Here is a 17882-nt window from a genome sequence, read left to right on the forward strand (position 1 = left end):
CAGAAACCGCTTCCGTTTCCTCCACTTTTGGCCTGGTCACTTCCCCCCTAGGAGGGCGAGAGGGTTTCTTCTTCTTCATTCTTCCCTTTTTTCTTAGAGAAAGCTCAGAGTCTGGCCTGTGGTGCAGTCCAGCCCTGGTTCCTAGCAAGACTCATCCACACTTGCTCAGGGGACCTTCTTCTTCTTCTGCTGACCGTGTACCAATTTCATAACAGAACAATATATTTCCTTTGCAGTCTTTGCCAGCACCTCTAAATCAGACAGGCAGAACTTGGCCAAGGAAAAATTGGATTCCTTCCTAAAGATGGATGAGCAAGACTCAGCTGGCCCTGGAGCAGGAAGAGACCATGCTATGGAAACGGGAGGAAGTGGGGGATTCTGGGAAAGCTCTGGGCAGAAGATCCTGGGAGAGGAGGACACCCTTCACTCAGAGGTGCAGAGCCAGCAGTTGAGGCAGTTCTGCTATCAGGAGGCCAAAGGACCCCGAGAGGTTTGCAGCCGACTCTACCACTTTTGCCACCAGTGGCTGAAGCCGGAAAGGCACACGAAAGCTGAGATGCTGGACCTGGTGATCTTGGAGCAGTTCCTGGCTGTCCTTCCAGCGGAGATGGAGAGCTGGGTGAGGGAATGCGGAGCAGAGACCAGTTCCCAGGCGGTGGCCCTGGCCGAAGGTTTCCTCCTGAGTCAGGCAGAGGAGAGGAAGCAGGCAGAGAAGCAGGTGAGAGAGACTTTCCTCTGGATGCTCCCAAGGGGCTCCAAGGAGGGAGAAGACCCCTAAATCCCAACATTTTTGGAAAGTATCCAAGGTGCTATATTGGACATCCCTAAAGATTTTGCCCCTGCCATTCCTTTTCTAATAGTTCTCATTATTTGTTTTGAATCCTTGTGTCTCTTTTAGGGAAAGGATCTGTCTGCAGAAATGGGTCCTGATTCCTTTGAGGCAGAGAGGACTTCGTTAGACACCAGAGGGGGGCTGCTGGGTAAGGAGGAAGGAGTTTTTCCTCTGTGTGGTCACATTCTGGCAATTCTCAAACTAATCTGCGGGTTCATTCAATATTTTGGGAAGACACTTGGGGCCAAGAACCCAAAGGAGAGATGTACTTTGGCATAACTAAAATATGAAATGGGGACAAACTCCCAAATGCACCTCTGAGAGAAGCATCCTGCACTCCTGTCTCCCCACTTCCCTTTGTCTCTCGCAGGTGAAAGAAGGATGCCGGCAAGACCTCCTCCTCCATCTCTTCATCCTGGTGGAGGGGAAGCAGCGGCTGAGGAACCGGATCAGGTGCGGGGAAGGAGCCTTGGGGGGAAAGGGGCTGAGGGAGAGGAACAGAGGGCATTTCTGGGGGCAAATGAACCCCCTCTTGACTTCTGTCAAAGCTGCCCTTAACAAAGACTGAAAATGCCATTAATGAAGGTTTATGTGCTGAGGACAACGATCAGCCACTTCACCTTAACTCTGAATGTGTCGGTAGAATTATTCATTATAAATTGTCTTTGGGACATCTGGAGAGTCTTTCTATTCCAGAACAACACACAGGGAGAGGAGAGAAGGATTCGTCCATTTGGTAAACTGGAACACTTGCACAGACAAATTGATCTGAATAAAACAACATGGAGTTCATTAAAATAAGCACCAGTAATCCAAATGTGCACCAGACCAATCCAATTAAAACAACCCAGGCAGGAAGCAAAAGAGCAACGTGCAGGAAATAATCTTTATGCTGCCTAAGAGAAGGATATTTTATTTCAGAGCTCAGTTTCTTTTGAAGATGTCGCTGTTTGTTTCACGGCTGAGGAGTGGGCGTTGCTGGATCCTGCCCAGAGAGCTCTGCATAAGGAAGTCATGGAAGAGACTTGGAGGACCATGATCTCTCTGGGTAAAGTTCCCTCTTGGGTCATCATCTCTGTTTTGGAATTCAATAGATATTTCTCTGGGACAAACCTCCCATATTTGGATGGATCCCAACGTTGCCACCTAGAGCACCTGGGATTCTCACACCCCCACAGCTCACCTTGCATGGAGGGCTATGGACTGTTTTGTCTGTGAATATTGTTCCTCCCCTTCTGCCTTTTTGCACAGGGATCAGGGTGTGGATAGGCTGAGTGTCTGGGGAAGTGGACGTCGCTTAATCTTTTGATATCACCAATAGTTAGTTTAGAGCTTTTTTTATCTATTTTCCAAACCCATTTAGAATTCTGTCATTACACAGCAATTTAATTCTTCCCTGGACGCTAGGTAATTGGTAGACAGAGAATCCAATTCACATTCAAATAGACTTCTGACCTTGCAGATGGAGTTGGTTCAATGATTGAGTCAAAGAAATTTCACCCCTGAAAAGAACAGACTTTTTGAATATGAATTTCCCATAAATATGACAGTGAATGTTAGTCAGCAAAGGCAGTGAATTCTGCAGTAAGACTTCCCATCTAACGCCCTTCAGATCTTCCTTTATCACAAGTGTTCATTAGCATTATTCAAAAACTGGGAACTCCATTTCTTTCTTAGGCTCTGACCTGTTCCTCTCTATGTTGCAGGTGGTGATGAATTAGAACTCACAGTGGAGAAGCCATATCAAGATTTGGAGTATGGGGAGAACTTCAGTCAGAACTCCCATGCCACTTCCAGTCAAATAAATCTTATTGGGAAGAAACCCTTTCAGTGTTTGGAATGTGGAAAGAGCTTCTGTCAGAAGGATAGTCTCCCTTCCCATCAAAGAATTCATTCAGAGGAGAAACCATATCAGTGTCTGGAATGTGGAAAGTTCTTTACTACAAGCAGATACTTACGTCGACATCAGAGGATTCGCAGTGGGGAGAAACCATATCAGTGCTTGGAATGTGGAAAGAGCTTCAATCACAGCTCACACCTCAAAGCCCATCAAAGAATTCATTCCGGGGAGAAACCATATCAGTGTTTGGAATGTGGGAAGTTCTTTACTACAAGCAGAAACTTCCTTCGACATTGGAGTATTCATAGTGTAGAGAAACCATACCAGTGCGTGGAATGTGGAAAGAGCTTCTCCAGGAAGGACAATCTCACTTCCCATCAGAGAGTTCATACAGGGGAGAAAACATACCAGTGTGTGGAATGTGAGAAGTGCTTTACTACAAGAATAGACTTTGATCAACATAAGAGATTTCACAGTGGGGAGAAACCATATCAGTGCTTGGAGTGTGGGAATAGCTTCAGTTGGAAGATTAGTCTTACTTGCCATCTAAGAATTCATACAGGGGAGAAACCATATCAATGTTTGGAGTGCGGAAAGAGCTTCTCCAGGAAGGACCATCTCACTTCCCATCAAAGATATCATACAGGGGAGAAACCATACCAGTGCTTGGAATGTGAGAAGTTCTTTACTACAGGAAAAGATTTACATCGACACAAGAGAATTCACAGTGGGGAGAAACCATATCAGTGCTTGGAGTGTGGGAATAGCTTCAGTGACATCTCACATCTCAAAGCCCATCAAAGAATTCATACGGGGGAGAAGCCCTATCACTGCTTTGAGTGTGGAAAGAGCTTCACTTGGAATAATAGTCTTACTTCCCATCAAAGAATTCATACAGAGGAGAAGCCATATCAGTGCTTGGAATGCACAAAATGTTTTGCTTCAACAAAAAAGTTATGGCAACATAAGAGAATTCACACTGGGGAGAAACCATTTCAATGCCAAGAGTGTGGAAAGAGATTCACCTTTAAGCAGAATCTCACTTCCCATCAAAGAATTCACACAGGGGAGAAACCATTTCAGTGCTTGGAATGTGGGAAGAGCTTTCGTAAGAGGGGCCATCTCACTTCCCATCAAATAATTCATACTGGTGAGGAACTATATCAGTGCCTGGAATGTGAGAAGTGCTTTACTACAGGAAGAGACTTCTGTCGACATCAGAAGATTCACAGGAGGGAGAAACCGTATCAGTGCTTGGGATGTGGAAAGAACTTCTCTAGGAAGGATAGTGTCACTTTCCATCGAAGAATTCATACAGGGGAAAAACCATATCAGTGTGTGGAGTGTGGGAGGAGCTTCAGTAGAAAGGCCCATCTCACTTGCCATCAAAGAATTCACACAGGTAGAAACCATTTCAATGCCAAGAGTGCGGAAAGAGACTCACCTTGAAGCAAACTCTCACTTCCTACTAAAGAATTCCAGTGACTGAGAAACCCAAACAGTGTTTGGAATGTGGAAAGAGCTGGAAGGAAATCTCACTTCCCATGAAATAACTCACAGCGGGGGAAATCCTGGAGTTATAGAATAGTAGCTTTGGGAGGAATCTTGAGGGTCATCTAGTCTAACGAACTGCAATGCATCTTCTTGATGTTTAGTCAGAATCTCCTTTCTTGTTCTGTTGTGGGGTCACATGGTTCTTCACTTCCTTTTCAATCATGAGAATAAGTGTGAGGTAGGTTAGGCTCCCCAAGGCCACCTAGTAAGCTTCATGGCCAAGGAGGGATTTGAACCCAGGTCTCCCAGGGTGTAGTCAAATCCTCTATGGAATATACTACACTGGCTCTCCTATGAGACTCTTAGAAATTGTTCATGCATTTGTGTCTGCCTAAAATTTGGGTGCCATATTCTGGTGTTTGTATTTAAAGCTGTGTATTCCTCTAGTAAAGTAATTTATGTAATAATAGTAAGTCATGTTTCGTATTATAATAGATTTAAGGCAATGTTATCTGGGGGAGGGGCTGTTGATTGGCTGAGGGTTTGGAAGGGTATTTAAGTAAGTACAACATAACCATCAGGCCTTTGGCTAATTAAACTTTATCATTTTAAGTGTCTTTGTGGGAGACGGAAATATTGGTGTTTTTCATTTTTGTTTTTATTATGTAATTGGTGTTTTTATTTTGAATGTTAATGCTGCGTAATGCCCTGATATCTTCAAAGGAAGGCAGTATATGAATTTAAATAAATGAAAAACAAGGTCCTAAATCATAAAGGAAAATATAAAAATACTCTGGGGTGGCAGCTGGAATGAAGGGGCTGTTTGGTGAAAGACCCAGTCAAGATGCGGCTCACACCTCTGCCCCTTGAGTACTCTGGGAAGGGCCACCATAGCTCAGGAGCAGGACACCTGCTTGGCATGCAGAAGGGCCCAGGCTCCATCTCCCCTGCGAGCATCTCAAGGTCAGGCTGGGAACATTCCCCGTCTTGAACCCTGGAGGGTCACAGCTGCCAGTCAGGGCTGGAAACCTGGAGCAGCTGGAGGGACCCCCAGGGTCTTTCCTGGAAGGAGACACCAGCTTCTTCCTGTCCCCCTTCTGAGGGAGCTGGGGCCCTTTGCCCTGCTGGGGGTGGGCATGCAGAGGGGGCCCCTGTCGCCTGGGGACTATGACCCCATTAAACCCTGTGGAGGCCCCCTGGCCGTTGAAATCTCTGGGTCCCCTTGCAAATGACCTCCGAATCCCTTTCTGATTTTACCAACCAGCAATTGCAATAAACCCAATCAATATTCTGTTGATCCGTTGTCGCGGGGCCCCTAAGAGGCGCAGGGCCTAAGTCTGGTGCCATCTCTGCCTGTTTGGCCCTCCTGCCCTGCTGGGGCGACTCCTCAGAGGAGAGGGCAGGGCTGGGAGAGGAGTTGGAGCCCCTGGTGTCTCCCAGCCCCACCCTCTTTGCCCCCATCTCCAGGGTGGGGGAGGCTGACGGGATGACCCTGGGAGTCCCCCCAACTCTTTGGGGTTTCCTCCTTCTGCCAGAGCCTTTCCCCCTTCCAACTGCCCCTCCTGCTGCTGTTTCCAAGGGAGGGAGCAGCTCAGCTTGCCAGCCAAGAGGGGCCCCCAAATCCTCCCCTGCTTTGGAGAGGGAGAGAAAGGGCACTCGGATGGCCAAGGGTTAAGAGGAGCGGAGCTCTAGGGGAGCTGCCTTCCTAGAGCGGACAGGAAAAGAAGGGGAAGCAGGCTGGTCCTCCCAAACCCAAGCCCCTCCCTCCGCAGTGCCTTCCTTGAGAGGAAGGGATCTGCCCGCTCTCTTCTGGGATCTGGTGAGCCTCCTCTCCCTTCCCCAGAGGGTGAATTGGGGAGAAGGGGAGGGTGCATTGGGGGTCTTCCCTATCCATGCAGCGTGGGACCCCCAAGTGAGGGAGCAGAGGGTCCTGGCCCCTTCTTTTCTGAAAACCAGAGCGGGAGGCGAGTTCACCACAGGTATGAAAAGATGTTCCTTGTTGTGCCCACTTCCTGGGGTACCCACAAGATTCTGCATGAAGGAGCCAGACAAGCTGAGGTACAGGTGGGTCAAGGACCCCTGGACGGTTCAGTCCAGTCGAATTCAACTTTGAGGTGTGGCTCTCAGCGCTGATTTCAGCCTGAGGGAGCCGGCGTTGGTCCAGTCAGGATTCAGGGTCAGGTGGCCAGCAGGACTAGACCGCTTCTGGCGCCACAGGACACCGTGATGAGTGCCAGAGCGCATGGAAACGCCATTTCCCTTCCTGCTGCAGTGGTACCTATTTATCTACTTGCTTTCAACCCTGCTAGGTTGGCAGGAGCTGGGACAGAGCAATGGGAGCTCAGCCTGGCACGCAGATTCGAACCTCCGACCTTACAATCGGCAAGCTCAAGAGGCTCTGTGGTTTAGACTACAGCGCCACCCCATCCACGACAGCCCAACACCCCCCAAATCAGAGGGCACTCAGCAAATGAGACTGTCATAGAATCACAGAATTGTAGAGTGGGAAGGGACCCTGGCAGTCATCTAGTCCACCTCCCTGCATTGCAAGAATCACCACTAAAGCATCCATGACGCTTTAAAACTCTCCATGGAAGGAGAGTCCACCAGCCTTCGCAGGGAGGCTGTTCCATTCTTGAACACCCCTTACCCTCAGATACTTAGACAGAAGCTCCTTGAAGCCACGAGCCAATTCCCCTCCTCTCAGGTTCCTCTTTCCCCATCTCAACCATTCCTCATATGGCTTGGCTTCCAGACCCTTGATCATCTTGGCTATCCTCCTCTGCACATGTTCCACCTTGTCAACATCCTTCCTAAATTGTTGTTCATGTATGGCTAAAGTATTCCATGTGTGGTCTGACCAAGCAGTATAAAGGTAAAGGGACCCCTGGCCATTAGGTCCAGTCGTGGCCGACTCTGGGGTTGTGGCGCTCATCTCGCTTTATTGGCTGAGGGAGCTGATGTACAGCTTCTGGGTCATGTGGCCAGCATGACTAAGCCACTTCTGGCAAACCAGAACAGTGCATGGAAACGCCTTTTATCTTCCCGCCGGATCGGTACCTATTCATCTACTTGCACTTTGACGTCCTTTTGAACACCTAGGTTGGCAGGAGCAGGGACCAAGCAACGGGAGCTCACCCCGTCGTGGGGATTCGAACCACTGACCTTCTGATCAGCAAGCCCTAGGCTCAGTGGTTTAACCCACAGCGCCACCCGAATCCCAAGCAGTATAGAATGCTACTATTGCTTCCCTGAATCTGGACATTCGACTGGCTTCCCACTTACCTTTGTCTCTTGCAGGTGATATAAGGTTGCTGGCAAGACCTCCTCATCCATCTTTTCTTGGTGGTGGAGCAGTGACTGTGGAAGCAGCTCAGGTAGGGGAAAGCAGCCTTGTGGGGGAAGAGGCGGAGGGGTGGGGCAGGCAGGGTTCCTCTGGAGTCCCAGGAATTTCTCGCTTCTTCCTCTTGGCTTCTGTCAAAACTGCCCCTTGAAGTTGTTTTTAGGGCATTGGGCGGGTCCTCCACCTACACAGAACAATGCACAGAACAAAACACAAAATAAAATAATTCCATTAAGACATTAAAAGAAGCATCCATACTTAGACTGTATGGGAAACAAAACAATCCCATTAAAACAGCACAGCAGGAACAGGCAGGAAACAGCAAAACAATTTGTGGTAATATGATCATTATACTGGCTAAGAGGAGGATCTTTTTCTCTCTCTTTTAAAGACATCGCTGTTCCTTTCCCGGGTGAGATCTGCATACGGAAGTCATAAAGGAGAATTGTGGGATCATGGCCGCTCTTGGTAAGGCTCCCTGTTGGATCTTAATATCTTTTTTGAAATTCCGTACTAATCTATCTATGTGAGGAACATCCCAGATTTTGATGGGGGTGAACAGCGCCACCTACAGCACCTGGGATTCTCACACCCCACAGCTCACCTTGAATGGAGGGCTATCCAGCTGTATAGCAAGACAATACCCAGCTATTCCTCATTCTGCTAGGTGGTGTTTGCCCAGACAAAATCCATTCCAGAAAAGAGCTAGGCTTTTGGAATCTCAGGTTCCCATATCCCTGAATGCCAGTAAACAAAGCCAGTGAACCCTGGAGTAAGATCTCATCTATCTCCTTTCTGTTCTTCCTCTCTCACAAGCATTAATGAGCATTGTTCAATAATTGGGGGCTCCATTTCTTGCTGAGGCTCTAATCCATTTCTCTTTTCTCTGCAGGTGGTGATGAATTGGAAATGAAGAATAAGGGAGACCATGATGAAATTCAAACAGGGGAGAAACCATATAAAAATTTGGAGTGTGCAAAGAGCTTCAGCCAAAGCTCCCATTCAACTTCCCATCAGAAGAATCCCATTGGGAAGAAACCCTACCAGTGCTTGGAATGTGGAAAGAGCTTTGGTTGGAGGGCTCACCTCACTGTCCATGAGAGAATTCATACAGGGGAGAAACCATACAAGTGTGTGCAATGTGGAAAGAGCTTCAATCAGCAGGCCAATCTCACTACCCATCAGAGAATTCATACAGGGGAGAAACCTTACCAGTGCTTGGAATGTGGAAAGAGCTTCAAGGAAAGGGCCAAGCTCACTTCCCATCAAATAATTCACACAGGGGAGAATCCTTATCATTGCTTGGAATGTGGAAAGAGCTTCAACTGGAAATATAATCTCATTTCCCATCAAAGAACCCATACAGGGGAGAAACCGTTTCAGTGCTTGGAGTGTGGAATGAGATTCAGTCACAAGGGAAGTCTCACTTCCCATGAAAGAACTCATAGCTGGGAGAGTCCACATAAATGCTTGGAATGTGGAAGGACTTTTAGTCAGGACTCCCATCTCATTTCCCATCAAATAATTCATACAATGGAGAGACCATATAAATGCTTGGAATGTGGAGAGTGTTTTAGTCAGGAGTCCTTTCTCACTTCCCATCAAAGAACTCACAGCGGGGAGAATCAGATTCCCCAAGAATCATTGAATTGTTGCATTGGATTGGATGGTGAGAGTCATCTTCTCCAACCCCCTGCAATGAAGGATTTTCAACAAAAGAGTTCATGACAGATGGCCATCAAACCTTTGCTTAAAAACCTTCCAATTCAGGAGTGTCCCACACCACCTGAACTACTTTCTTTCACAGTCGAACAGTTCCTGCTGCTAGAAAGTTCTTCCTGATGTTTAGTCAGAATCTCCTTCCTTCTACCTTAAATCCATTGGTTTGGGTCCTCCTTCCACCAGAGTAGGAGAAACCAAGTTTGCTCCATCTTCCATGGGACGGCCCTTTGCATATTGAAAGATGTGAAGGAGTGCCTGGTCCCCCAGTGAGCATCATGGCTAAGTAGGGACTTGAACCCAGGTCTGCCAAGTCGTATTCTGACACTATAACACACTAGCTCCGTCATGAGTCTCTTGGAAAGTGTGCAGGCATGTGCGTCTCTTTAAGTTTAGGCACAGTGTTCTGGTGCTTGTATTTAAAGTTGTGTACACATGGGATCAAAATAATAATAGTGCATTTAAATTACTGTTAGCTAAGGAGGCAGAAAAAGTGAGTTTCGGGGTGTTGCAGCTGAGAATTGGGAATCACGCTTGTGTAACAACAACATCAAACCAGAGCTTTGCTTAATTAAACCTATGTCCTTTCTAATGAAATCTATGTCCTTTCAAATGTGTTTGTGGGAAGGGGTTATTGTTTCTTTTATTGCATATTTTGTGTTTTTATTTTGCATCTTTATGTTGTGAAATACTCTGAGATCTTTGGATGAAAGACGTCATACAAATGTAATAGATAAAATAAATAAATAGCAACATAGTCATAAGCAATAAATAAAACATTAAAATACACAACCACATTGGAGAATAGCCACATAAATCATGAGAAGATCTAAAATAAAGATAGAAAAACCTGTAGCAACAACAAACCTGCTAAGCCCAAGAGTTTGTTCAGCGGCCCCAGCTTTTGTAGCTGGAGTCAGTCTGGACTTTCCTACATGGGAAAAGGCCTGCAAGGCAGGAGAAGGTCTTAGGACTCACAGCCAGGATGAGGGGGCCGGGCCTCAGGCCGGTGGAGAAAGCCTGCAAGGAAACAGTTGGAGGTTGAAATCAGTACTATAGGAATACCCTTGTAATATCCATTTTTACAATAGTAATAAAGTAAGAAAAGAAAAAACTGGAAGATTTGAAACCATACACTTATTAGTGTATTTTTGGTCTTTGTTGGAAGCCGCCCAGAGTGGCTGGGGAAACCCAGCCAGATGTGCGGGGTACAAATAAATAATAATAATAATAATAATAATAATAATAATAATAATTATTATATTTCAAAAAGTAAAAACCAGGATACCCTGAAAGCTGTTGAGCATTTTTTAGGAAGACCTCAACATTGTTGTGCTTTTTTTAGGACCACCCCCCATTTTATGACAATGCCAAGATCCAGGAAAATCTGGACTTACGGCAGCCCTAACCTATCTACACCAAGTTATCTTGAAATTAGTATTTCTTTTTAATAAATCAGTTGTACTTAACCTCACACCTCATTCTTTGCTACATTGGGGGTGAAGTGTTCAGGTCAGAGTTCTGGGGTGGCAGTGAGAATAAGGGGGTGTTTGCTGAAAGGCCCAGCTTTGCCCCTTGAATACAAAGGGAAGAGGGAGCAGGAGGGGGTGGGAGCAACATGGGGAGAGAAACAACCTCTGCATGGTACATTCTGAAGCGTTTTTCAAAGTGCTCCGTAAAAACAAACATTTATAACATTCCTATAAGGTAGACCAGTAGCAAATGCACACCTTTTCTTAAACTTGCTAAAATGAGCTGAAACACTTCAGGTAAACAGATGTTCCTGTTTCTAGAAGAGGAGGGAAAATGCTCATTTCGGTTTCTGTTACTTCTCTCTCATTCCTTTCCTTAGTTATGGAGGTGTGGCAGCTAAATCCTTTTGACCAGCCCAGGTTCCTTCACAGCCTGATACTTTCCCTCAGCCTCCCTCCCTCTCAGCAATGCCCCTCCTGAGGCGTTTTCTTTTGTGCGCCAGACCCAGGGGATCCCTGGGCCCTCTTCTTTCTCTCCGACCCCCGGAGCCTGTCTCCCCCCCCCCCCCGACTCAGCCCCTCTTCCTCTCTCCTTCTTCTCCTCAGGCCAGAGCCACTTCTCCCTCAGAGCAGCCTCTCCTCCTCCTCCCTTCCTCCCGTCTCAGCTCCAGCCTCAAGACTCCCTCAGAAAAGGCGCCTCTCAACTTCCCGCCAAAAGGGCTGGCTCCGCCCCTGCCTCCGGCTGGCCAATCAGAGAGAGGCTCCTGCCCCTTGGTGGCCTTGCTGAGGCACTGCGCCCCCAGACTCGGCCGAGGCTCAGCTGTCCATCTCTCTCTCACCGCCCCCCCTTAAAATTGCCTCCTTGCTGCTTTCTGCAAGTGCGCCTGGAAAGTGGGGCTGCTCGGAGGGGGGCTGAGCTCTGTCTCCCCGGAGATGGAAAGGCGCCTGGGACTCATTGCTGGGGGAGAAGGGAGGGGCAGGCAGAGAAGAAGAGAGAAAAGAACCCACGGAGGAAATGGCGTATAAAATGTTCTTTTTCTGTTACAAAACTCCCTTATCCTTTTAGAGAACTTGTTTTCTGATTATCCCCCCTCCCGCATAAAAGGAGTGGCGATGGGGAGGGACAGGGGCCGCAGCTGGGTGAGCTCGGCTGGCCAAGGGTTAAGAGCAACTGAGCTGGATTCCTAGAGAGGACCAGAAATGAAGGCGGGGGCGGGTCCTCCAGAGTCCAAGCCCCGCCCTCCCCAGCCCCTTCCTGTCAGAGGAGGCAGCTGTTGTCTCCTCGGAGGCGCCTCCTGCATCGAGTGAGTCTCTCGCTCTTCTTGCCTGGGGAGCTTTGGGGGGAGGGGGAAGGGGGACCCCCCCCAATCAGGGAGCAGAGGGTCCTCTCTGCAAAGGATCAAGGGGGTGGTTGAATTGAATTTCAGAATTCTAGGGTGGGGAGGGAACCACGAGAGCATCTAGGCCAAACATGAGCAGTGCAGGAATCTCCACTCAAAGGCTGGTCAGGATACGGATGAGCTGGACCCATGGCTGCCTTTTGGAGCTCATGGGGGGGAAAGGTGGATAGAAATGCCGTGAATACAGAGAGGGAAGCCAGCCCGTCATTTGGTCCCTGCTTTCCATCGATTTCCGAGTCATCTTCATGCGCAGCTCCGCATGGAGGGCATTGCAAATATCCCACCAGAAGCAGAGCATGGAGTCCCCTGGCCACAAAGGGACTCATCCAGAAGTACCCCACACAGATGTGGGGGTTGTGCTGTGTCACATTATTAATGACACAGCCACCATCCTGAATTCCCAGGGCATATTTCAGGATTAAAACACAACATTGAAAAGAGTTTAAAACAACTTGCAATCACAGAAAGCAGGTAGGTCCTACTTTACCTCCTCTTGAGTACAGTGGTACCTCAGGTTATATACTTAATTCATTCTGGAGGTCTGTTCTTAACCTGAAACTGCTCTTAACCTGAAGCACCACTTTAGCTAATGGGGCCTCTTGCTGCTGCTGCACCGCTGGAGCACTATTTCTGTTCTCATCCTGAAGCAAAGTACTTAACCCGAGGTAATATTTCTGGGTTAGCGGAGTGTGTAACCTGAAGCATATGTAACCTGAGGTACCACTGTACTATCCTTTGGCCTGACCCACTTGGCCCTCAGGGCGTTTCCCAGATGAGGATCTGGCCCTCAGAACAAGGGAAAAAGGACCCCATCTCAGTAGTTTGTCTTGAGGAGGTGGGAACTCCTCACTATAGCCTGGTTTCCACGTTACACTTGGTACAAATGACTCACTTGTCACTCACCGTTCTGACTTTATTCCTTGACTGCAAACACTTGCAGGCAGGATCAACCAGGCTGATTCATTTCACTTTCCTGCACATCTGGGATGGTCACTTTCCTTCTAGGAGGGCAGGAGCATTACTTCTCCTTTTCTTTCGTAAGCAAAGCTCAAAGTCCGCCCAGTGGTGCAGTCCAGCCTTGGTTCCTAGCGAGACTCATCCTCGCTTGCTCAGGGAACATTTTTCTCCTCTTGTCCGTGTTGTGATTTTATAACAGAACAATGCTTTTCATTTGTTGGATTTTCTAGCGCCTCTAATTTGGACAAACAGAACTTGGAATAGGACCAAGGGGATCCTTCCTGTCTCTTGGAGGCTTCCTGAGAGCACAGATGGATGAGCAAGACTCAGCTGGCCCTGAAGCAGGAAGAGGCACGGCCATGGAAACGGGAAGCAGTGCAGGATTCTGGGAAGGCTCTGGGCAGAAGATCCTGCGAGAGGAGGACTCCCTTCGCTCAGAGGTGCAGAGCCAGCAATTCAGCTGGTTCTGTTACCAGGATGCTGAAGGACCCCGTGAGGTTTGCAGCCAACTCTACCACCTTTGCCACCAGTGGCTGAAGCCAGAAAGGCACACGAAAGCTGAGATGCTGGACCTGGTGATCTTGGAGCAGTTCCTGGCTGTCCTTCCAGCGGAGATGGAGAGCTGGGTGAGGGAATGCGGAGCAGAGACCAGTTCCCAGGCAGTGGCTCTGGCCGAAGGTTTCCTCCTGAGTCAGGCAGAGGAGAGAAAGCAGGCAGAGAAGCAGGTGAGAGAGACTTTCCTCTGGATGCTCCCAAGGGGCTCCAAGGAGGGAGAAGATCCCTAAATCCCATCCTTTTTTGGAAACATCCAAGGAAGGAGATCAGATGCTGCTAAAGTTGATGCCTCTGCCATTCCTATCCTGATTCTTTTCCCCGTCTCTGTTTTGAATCCTTGTTGCTGTTTCAGGGAAAGGATCCGTTTGCTGAAATGGGTCCTGATTCCTCTGAAGTAGAGAAGTCTCTGTTGGACACCAGAGATAAGCCACTGGGTAAGAAGGAAGGAGTATTTTCTCAGTTTGGTCCCATTCTGTTGGTGTTGAAAGTAACCTAGTGGTTCTTTTGATCTTTTTGGGGAAGACACTTGAGGCCCAGAGCCCAGAGGAGCCTGATATATAATTTTGCACAATTAAATCTGAAATAGGTATAGGGGGGTATTTCTTAATCTGTAGTTAGAGATGCACTGCTTCACCTCTGAGAGAAGCATCCTGCACTCCTGTCTCCCCACTTCCCTTTGTCTCTCGCAGGTGAAAGGAGGATGCCGGCAAGACCTCCTCCTCCATCTCTTCATCCTGGTGGAGGGGAAGCAGCGGCTGAGGATCCGGATCAGGTGCGGGGAAGGAGCAATGGGGGGGGCTGGGGGTTTCTGAGACAGAACAAGTTTCTCTTCTCCTCTTTGCTTCTGTCACAGCAGCTCTTCAGAAAATGCCATCCCATAATGTTTATCTGCTGAGAATAAGGAACAGTCACCTCACCTTGGCTAACCTTCTGAATGACACTAGTGTTATTTCTCAGTCCTTGCAGTTTCATTTTTATATTTATCACTGGGCACTAAAATCGGCTTCTCAGCAGTTAGCAAGCCATCTAATACGGTGGCGCCGACCCACTGCTTAAAGGCCTGATTGCCTCTGTTCTGAATGCAGGGCAGCAAGGAACCAAGGACCTGAGGCAAGTCAGGACCCTTGGGAACAACAACAACAAGGCGAGGGATAACGCATCGAAGAACTCGGACTTATCCAATGTTTTGCATTGGATCCCCTCCAACCCTGGGCTGAAGTCAGCGGACGAGTGAGGGGAGCCCAGCTGTGAACTTGGGTGGCCAGACAGAACATGACTCCCTCCCTCCAACAAGGAGAGGTGCTGCTGTGGCAGCGGGGGAATGGATCTCAACGCCCACGGGTTGACGCAGAAATCATTTTTGAGGCCTCAAAATTCAAAGTTCATCATGCACAATTGGCCAAATGCTTGCTCTGACCTTGAGTGACTCTAATAACATACACTTCAAGCAGTGTGATTGTGCCCTGGTTTTACAACGGGACCCAAGTTGTGATGGATGTGTCTCCATTTAGCTCCTTACGGGAGCTCTATCTGTAGGGCTATGTAGGCTCTTAGCCACCAGATTAAGTGAAAACAAAATATAGCAATTATAACTGGTCATTTACCTTTTTTACCTTTATAAGAGAACAAAGGAGATGTTCCCGGTAAGTTCTGACACCTCCTTTCCTGAAAAATAGCACTGCTGACACACATGGTGGGTGTGTCCAGAAATACATGAGTTCTGGCAAAAGGGTTTTGCAAAGATTTCTTTGAGCACAAGACAGACAGAACCTATGACACCAGGAATGGCTCTGCTTAACCTGTACAGTCAGGAAACAAAGAATTTATAACTCATCTGGTAACCACGGCAAGAATGACCATTGCCTGAACATGGAATACATTGCAAATATGGACCTTTTTATTTCCTTTTAGGGTCTAGTGTGCTTTGAAGACATCACTGTTTGTTTCACGGAGGAGGAGTGGGCGTTGCTGGATCCTGCCCAGAGAGCTCTGCATAAGGAGGTTACAGAGGAGAATCGTGGTATCCTGGCCTCTCTCAGTAAGGCTCCTAGTTGCATCATGAGATCTGTTTTGCAATTCCATACATATATCTCTATTGTGAGGGAGCTCAATAGCGCTGCCTTCAGCAGCTGGGCTTCCAACACCTCCACAAGTCACCTTGAATGGAGGACTGTTTGGTCTGGGAATGTACTTCCTCCAATTATGCCTTTCTAAACAGAGATCTTAATTGTCAGGGGTGCCTTTACCTTAAACAGAGATCAGGCTGGTCTGAACTGCCCAAACCTTTTAAAAGGAGGCTTCATTCTTATAAAAGGTAAAGGACCCCTGACCCTTAAGTCCAGTCGCGGATGACTTTGTGGTTGCAGCGCTCATCTTGCTTTACAGGCCAAGGGAGCTGGTGTTTGTCCGCAGACAGCTTCCGGGTCATGTGGCCAGCATGACTAAGCTGATTCTGGCGAAACCAGAGCAGCGCACGGAAATGCCGTTCACCTCCCCGCCAGAGCAATACCTATTTATCTACTTGCACTTTGACGTGCTTTCAAACTGCTAGGTTGGCAGAAGCTGGGACTGAGCAACAGGAGCTCACCCTGTTGCGGGGATTAGAACCGCCAACCTTCTGATCGGCAAGCCCTGGGCTCAGTGGTTTAGACCACAGCACCACCCTTCATTCAAATATATATATATTCATTCATTCATTTTTACATTCTACAATGTTTCAACAACAACATTTAAATCTAAACAAATTCAGCCTACATTTTCTGCCACTTCCCTCCCACCTCCAACTCTGGGGTTCCTTATTTGATATTCTATTCTTACTGCATAATCAATTCAAATCTATTTGCAAATGTATCCTTATACTTCCTTTAACTTATTTCTAATTGCTCATATTTATTTCAATCCTGCTAATGTTTTCAATTGTTTTCAATTTATCTCTATATATTCAGCAAAATTTCCCCATTCTGTTAAAAATAAGTATCTCACGTTGATCTCTTATTCTTCTGGCAAGTTTCGCAATCTCAGCATGTTACGTCAGTTTTACTTGCCAGTCGTCTTTTGCCAGTCGTCTTTTGTTGGTACTGCTTTTTCTTTCCATCTTTGGGCTTATACCATTCAGGCAGCTGTGGTAGCATACATAAACAGGTTTTCCCCCTCATCTTTGGGTACCTTTCCCCCCATTATACCTGAAAGGGAAGCTTCCAGGTTTTTAACAAAGATTATTTTCAGCCTTTTTTTCAACTCGTTATAAATCATTTCCCCGAAGACTTTTACTATCTTACACGAACACAACATGTGAAAAAGGTCCTTCCTTCCCTTGACATTCCCAGCAGGCATTTGATTTGGTCTTGTACATTTTAGCTAAGTTACTAGGAGTCAAATGCCATCTATACATCATTTTCTTTTAACTCATAACATGCTGTAAATTTCAAATCTCCATTCCACAATCTTTCCCATGCTGCCATTTCAATGTTATATCATATATACGGGCCACATGTTCTCCTGCAATGATTTTGCAAAGTTTTTTGCAGATAAAATCGCTCAGATTCGGGAAGAAGTAGACTCCACCGTGGGAGCAGGGCCGGGGCGGGAGAGTGCTAGAGTTCTGTCTAGTCAAGTTGAGTGGGATCAATTCCAATCTGTTACCTCCGAGGATGTGGACAGGCTGCTTGGACGAGTGAAACCAACCACCTGTCTCCTGGATCCTTGCCCATCCTGGCTTATAAAAGCTAGCCGGGAAGGACTGGGTGATGGGCTTCGTGGGGTGGTGAATGCTTCCCTCCGTGAGGGAGCCTTCCCAGACCCACTGAAAGCGGCGGTTATTAAACCGCTTCTTAAAAAACCATCTTTAGATGCGGCCACGATGGCCAATTATCGCCCAGTCTCAAATCTTCCATTCTTGGGCAAGGTGATTGAGCGAGCGGTTGCCGAACAACTCCAGGCACGCCTGGAAGAAGCGGACCATTTGGATCCCTTCCAGTCGGGATTCAGGCCTCATCATGGGACTGAAACTGCCTTGGTCGCACTGGTTGATGATCTCCGGTGGGCTAGGGACAAAGGTGAGAGCTGTTTCCTAGTTCTGCTGGATCTCTCAGCGGCGTTTGATACCATCAACCATAACATCCTTCTGGACCATCTTGAGGGGCTGGGAGCTGGGGGCACTGTCCTACAGTGGTTCCACTCCTTCCTCCTGGGCCGTGTTCAGAAAGTGGTGGTGGGGGATGAGTGTTCAGACCCCTGGGCTCTCACTTGTGGGGTGCCTCAGGGTTCCGTC

At 47.7% G+C, this 17882-nt stretch overlaps 3 protein-coding genes and 1 long non-coding RNA gene across 7 annotated transcripts in view; 3 read left to right on the forward strand and 1 right to left on the reverse strand.

Annotated features, from left to right (window-relative positions):
• Window positions 1-17882, forward strand: part of LOC310828849 (uncharacterized protein) — a 22052-nt gene continuing 4170 nt past the window's right edge. Inside the window, exons 1-5 of one of the 4 annotated variants that reach the window (XM_083706801.1) lie at window positions 11513-12004; window positions 13288-13782; window positions 13965-14046; window positions 14302-14384; window positions 15524-15650. In XM_083706801.1, coding sequence (XP_083562927.1) covers window positions 13369-13782; window positions 13965-14046; window positions 14302-14384; window positions 15524-15650 — 706 coding nt within the window. In that variant the 5' untranslated portion in view covers window positions 11513-12004; window positions 13288-13368. Of the gene's footprint in view, window positions 719-898; window positions 981-1202; window positions 1286-11512; window positions 12005-13287; window positions 13783-13964; window positions 14047-14301; window positions 14385-15523; window positions 15651-17882 lie in introns of those variants that run through there. The other 3 variants (XM_083706799.1, XM_083706800.1, XM_083706798.1) reach the window with 3 other exon arrangements.
• Window positions 1868-4934, forward strand: LOC310830716 (uncharacterized protein; the record flags this gene model as incomplete). Its single annotated transcript, XM_083710545.1, has 3 exons — window positions 1868-1880; window positions 2539-2662; window positions 2783-4934. 3 exons carry the CDS (start codon window positions 1868-1870, stop codon window positions 4119-4121), a joined length of 1476 nt encoding a protein of 491 aa, XP_083566671.1. The 3' UTR covers window positions 4122-4934.
• The window catches only part of LOC310828916 (uncharacterized protein), a 42285-nt gene continuing 30247 nt past the window's right edge, over window positions 5845-17882 (forward strand). The window contains exons 1-4 of the mRNA XM_083706978.1: window positions 5845-5985; window positions 7467-7543; window positions 7901-7977; window positions 8402-9841. Coding sequence (XP_083563104.1) covers window positions 7965-7977; window positions 8402-9237 — 849 coding nt within the window. The 5' untranslated portion in view covers window positions 5845-5985; window positions 7467-7543; window positions 7901-7964 and the 3' untranslated portion in view covers window positions 9238-9841. Of the gene's footprint in view, window positions 5986-7466; window positions 7544-7900; window positions 7978-8401 lie in introns of the transcript that reaches the window.
• LOC310829114 overlaps window positions 7553-17882 on the reverse strand; it is a 23643-nt gene continuing 13313 nt past the window's right edge. Inside the window, exons 2-3 of the long non-coding RNA XR_014557154.1 lie at window positions 10096-10637; window positions 7553-7693 (exon numbers count right to left, since the gene is read on the reverse strand). This is a non-coding gene — a long non-coding RNA (uncharacterized lncRNA). The remainder of the gene's footprint in view (window positions 7694-10095; window positions 10638-17882) is intronic.

The sequence above is a fragment of the Podarcis gaigeae genome (genome assembly GCF_964106915.1).
Source record: "Podarcis gaigeae genome assembly, chromosome: 13".
In the NCBI taxonomy this organism is placed as follows: Eukaryota; Metazoa; Chordata; class Lepidosauria; order Squamata; family Lacertidae; genus Podarcis; species Podarcis gaigeae.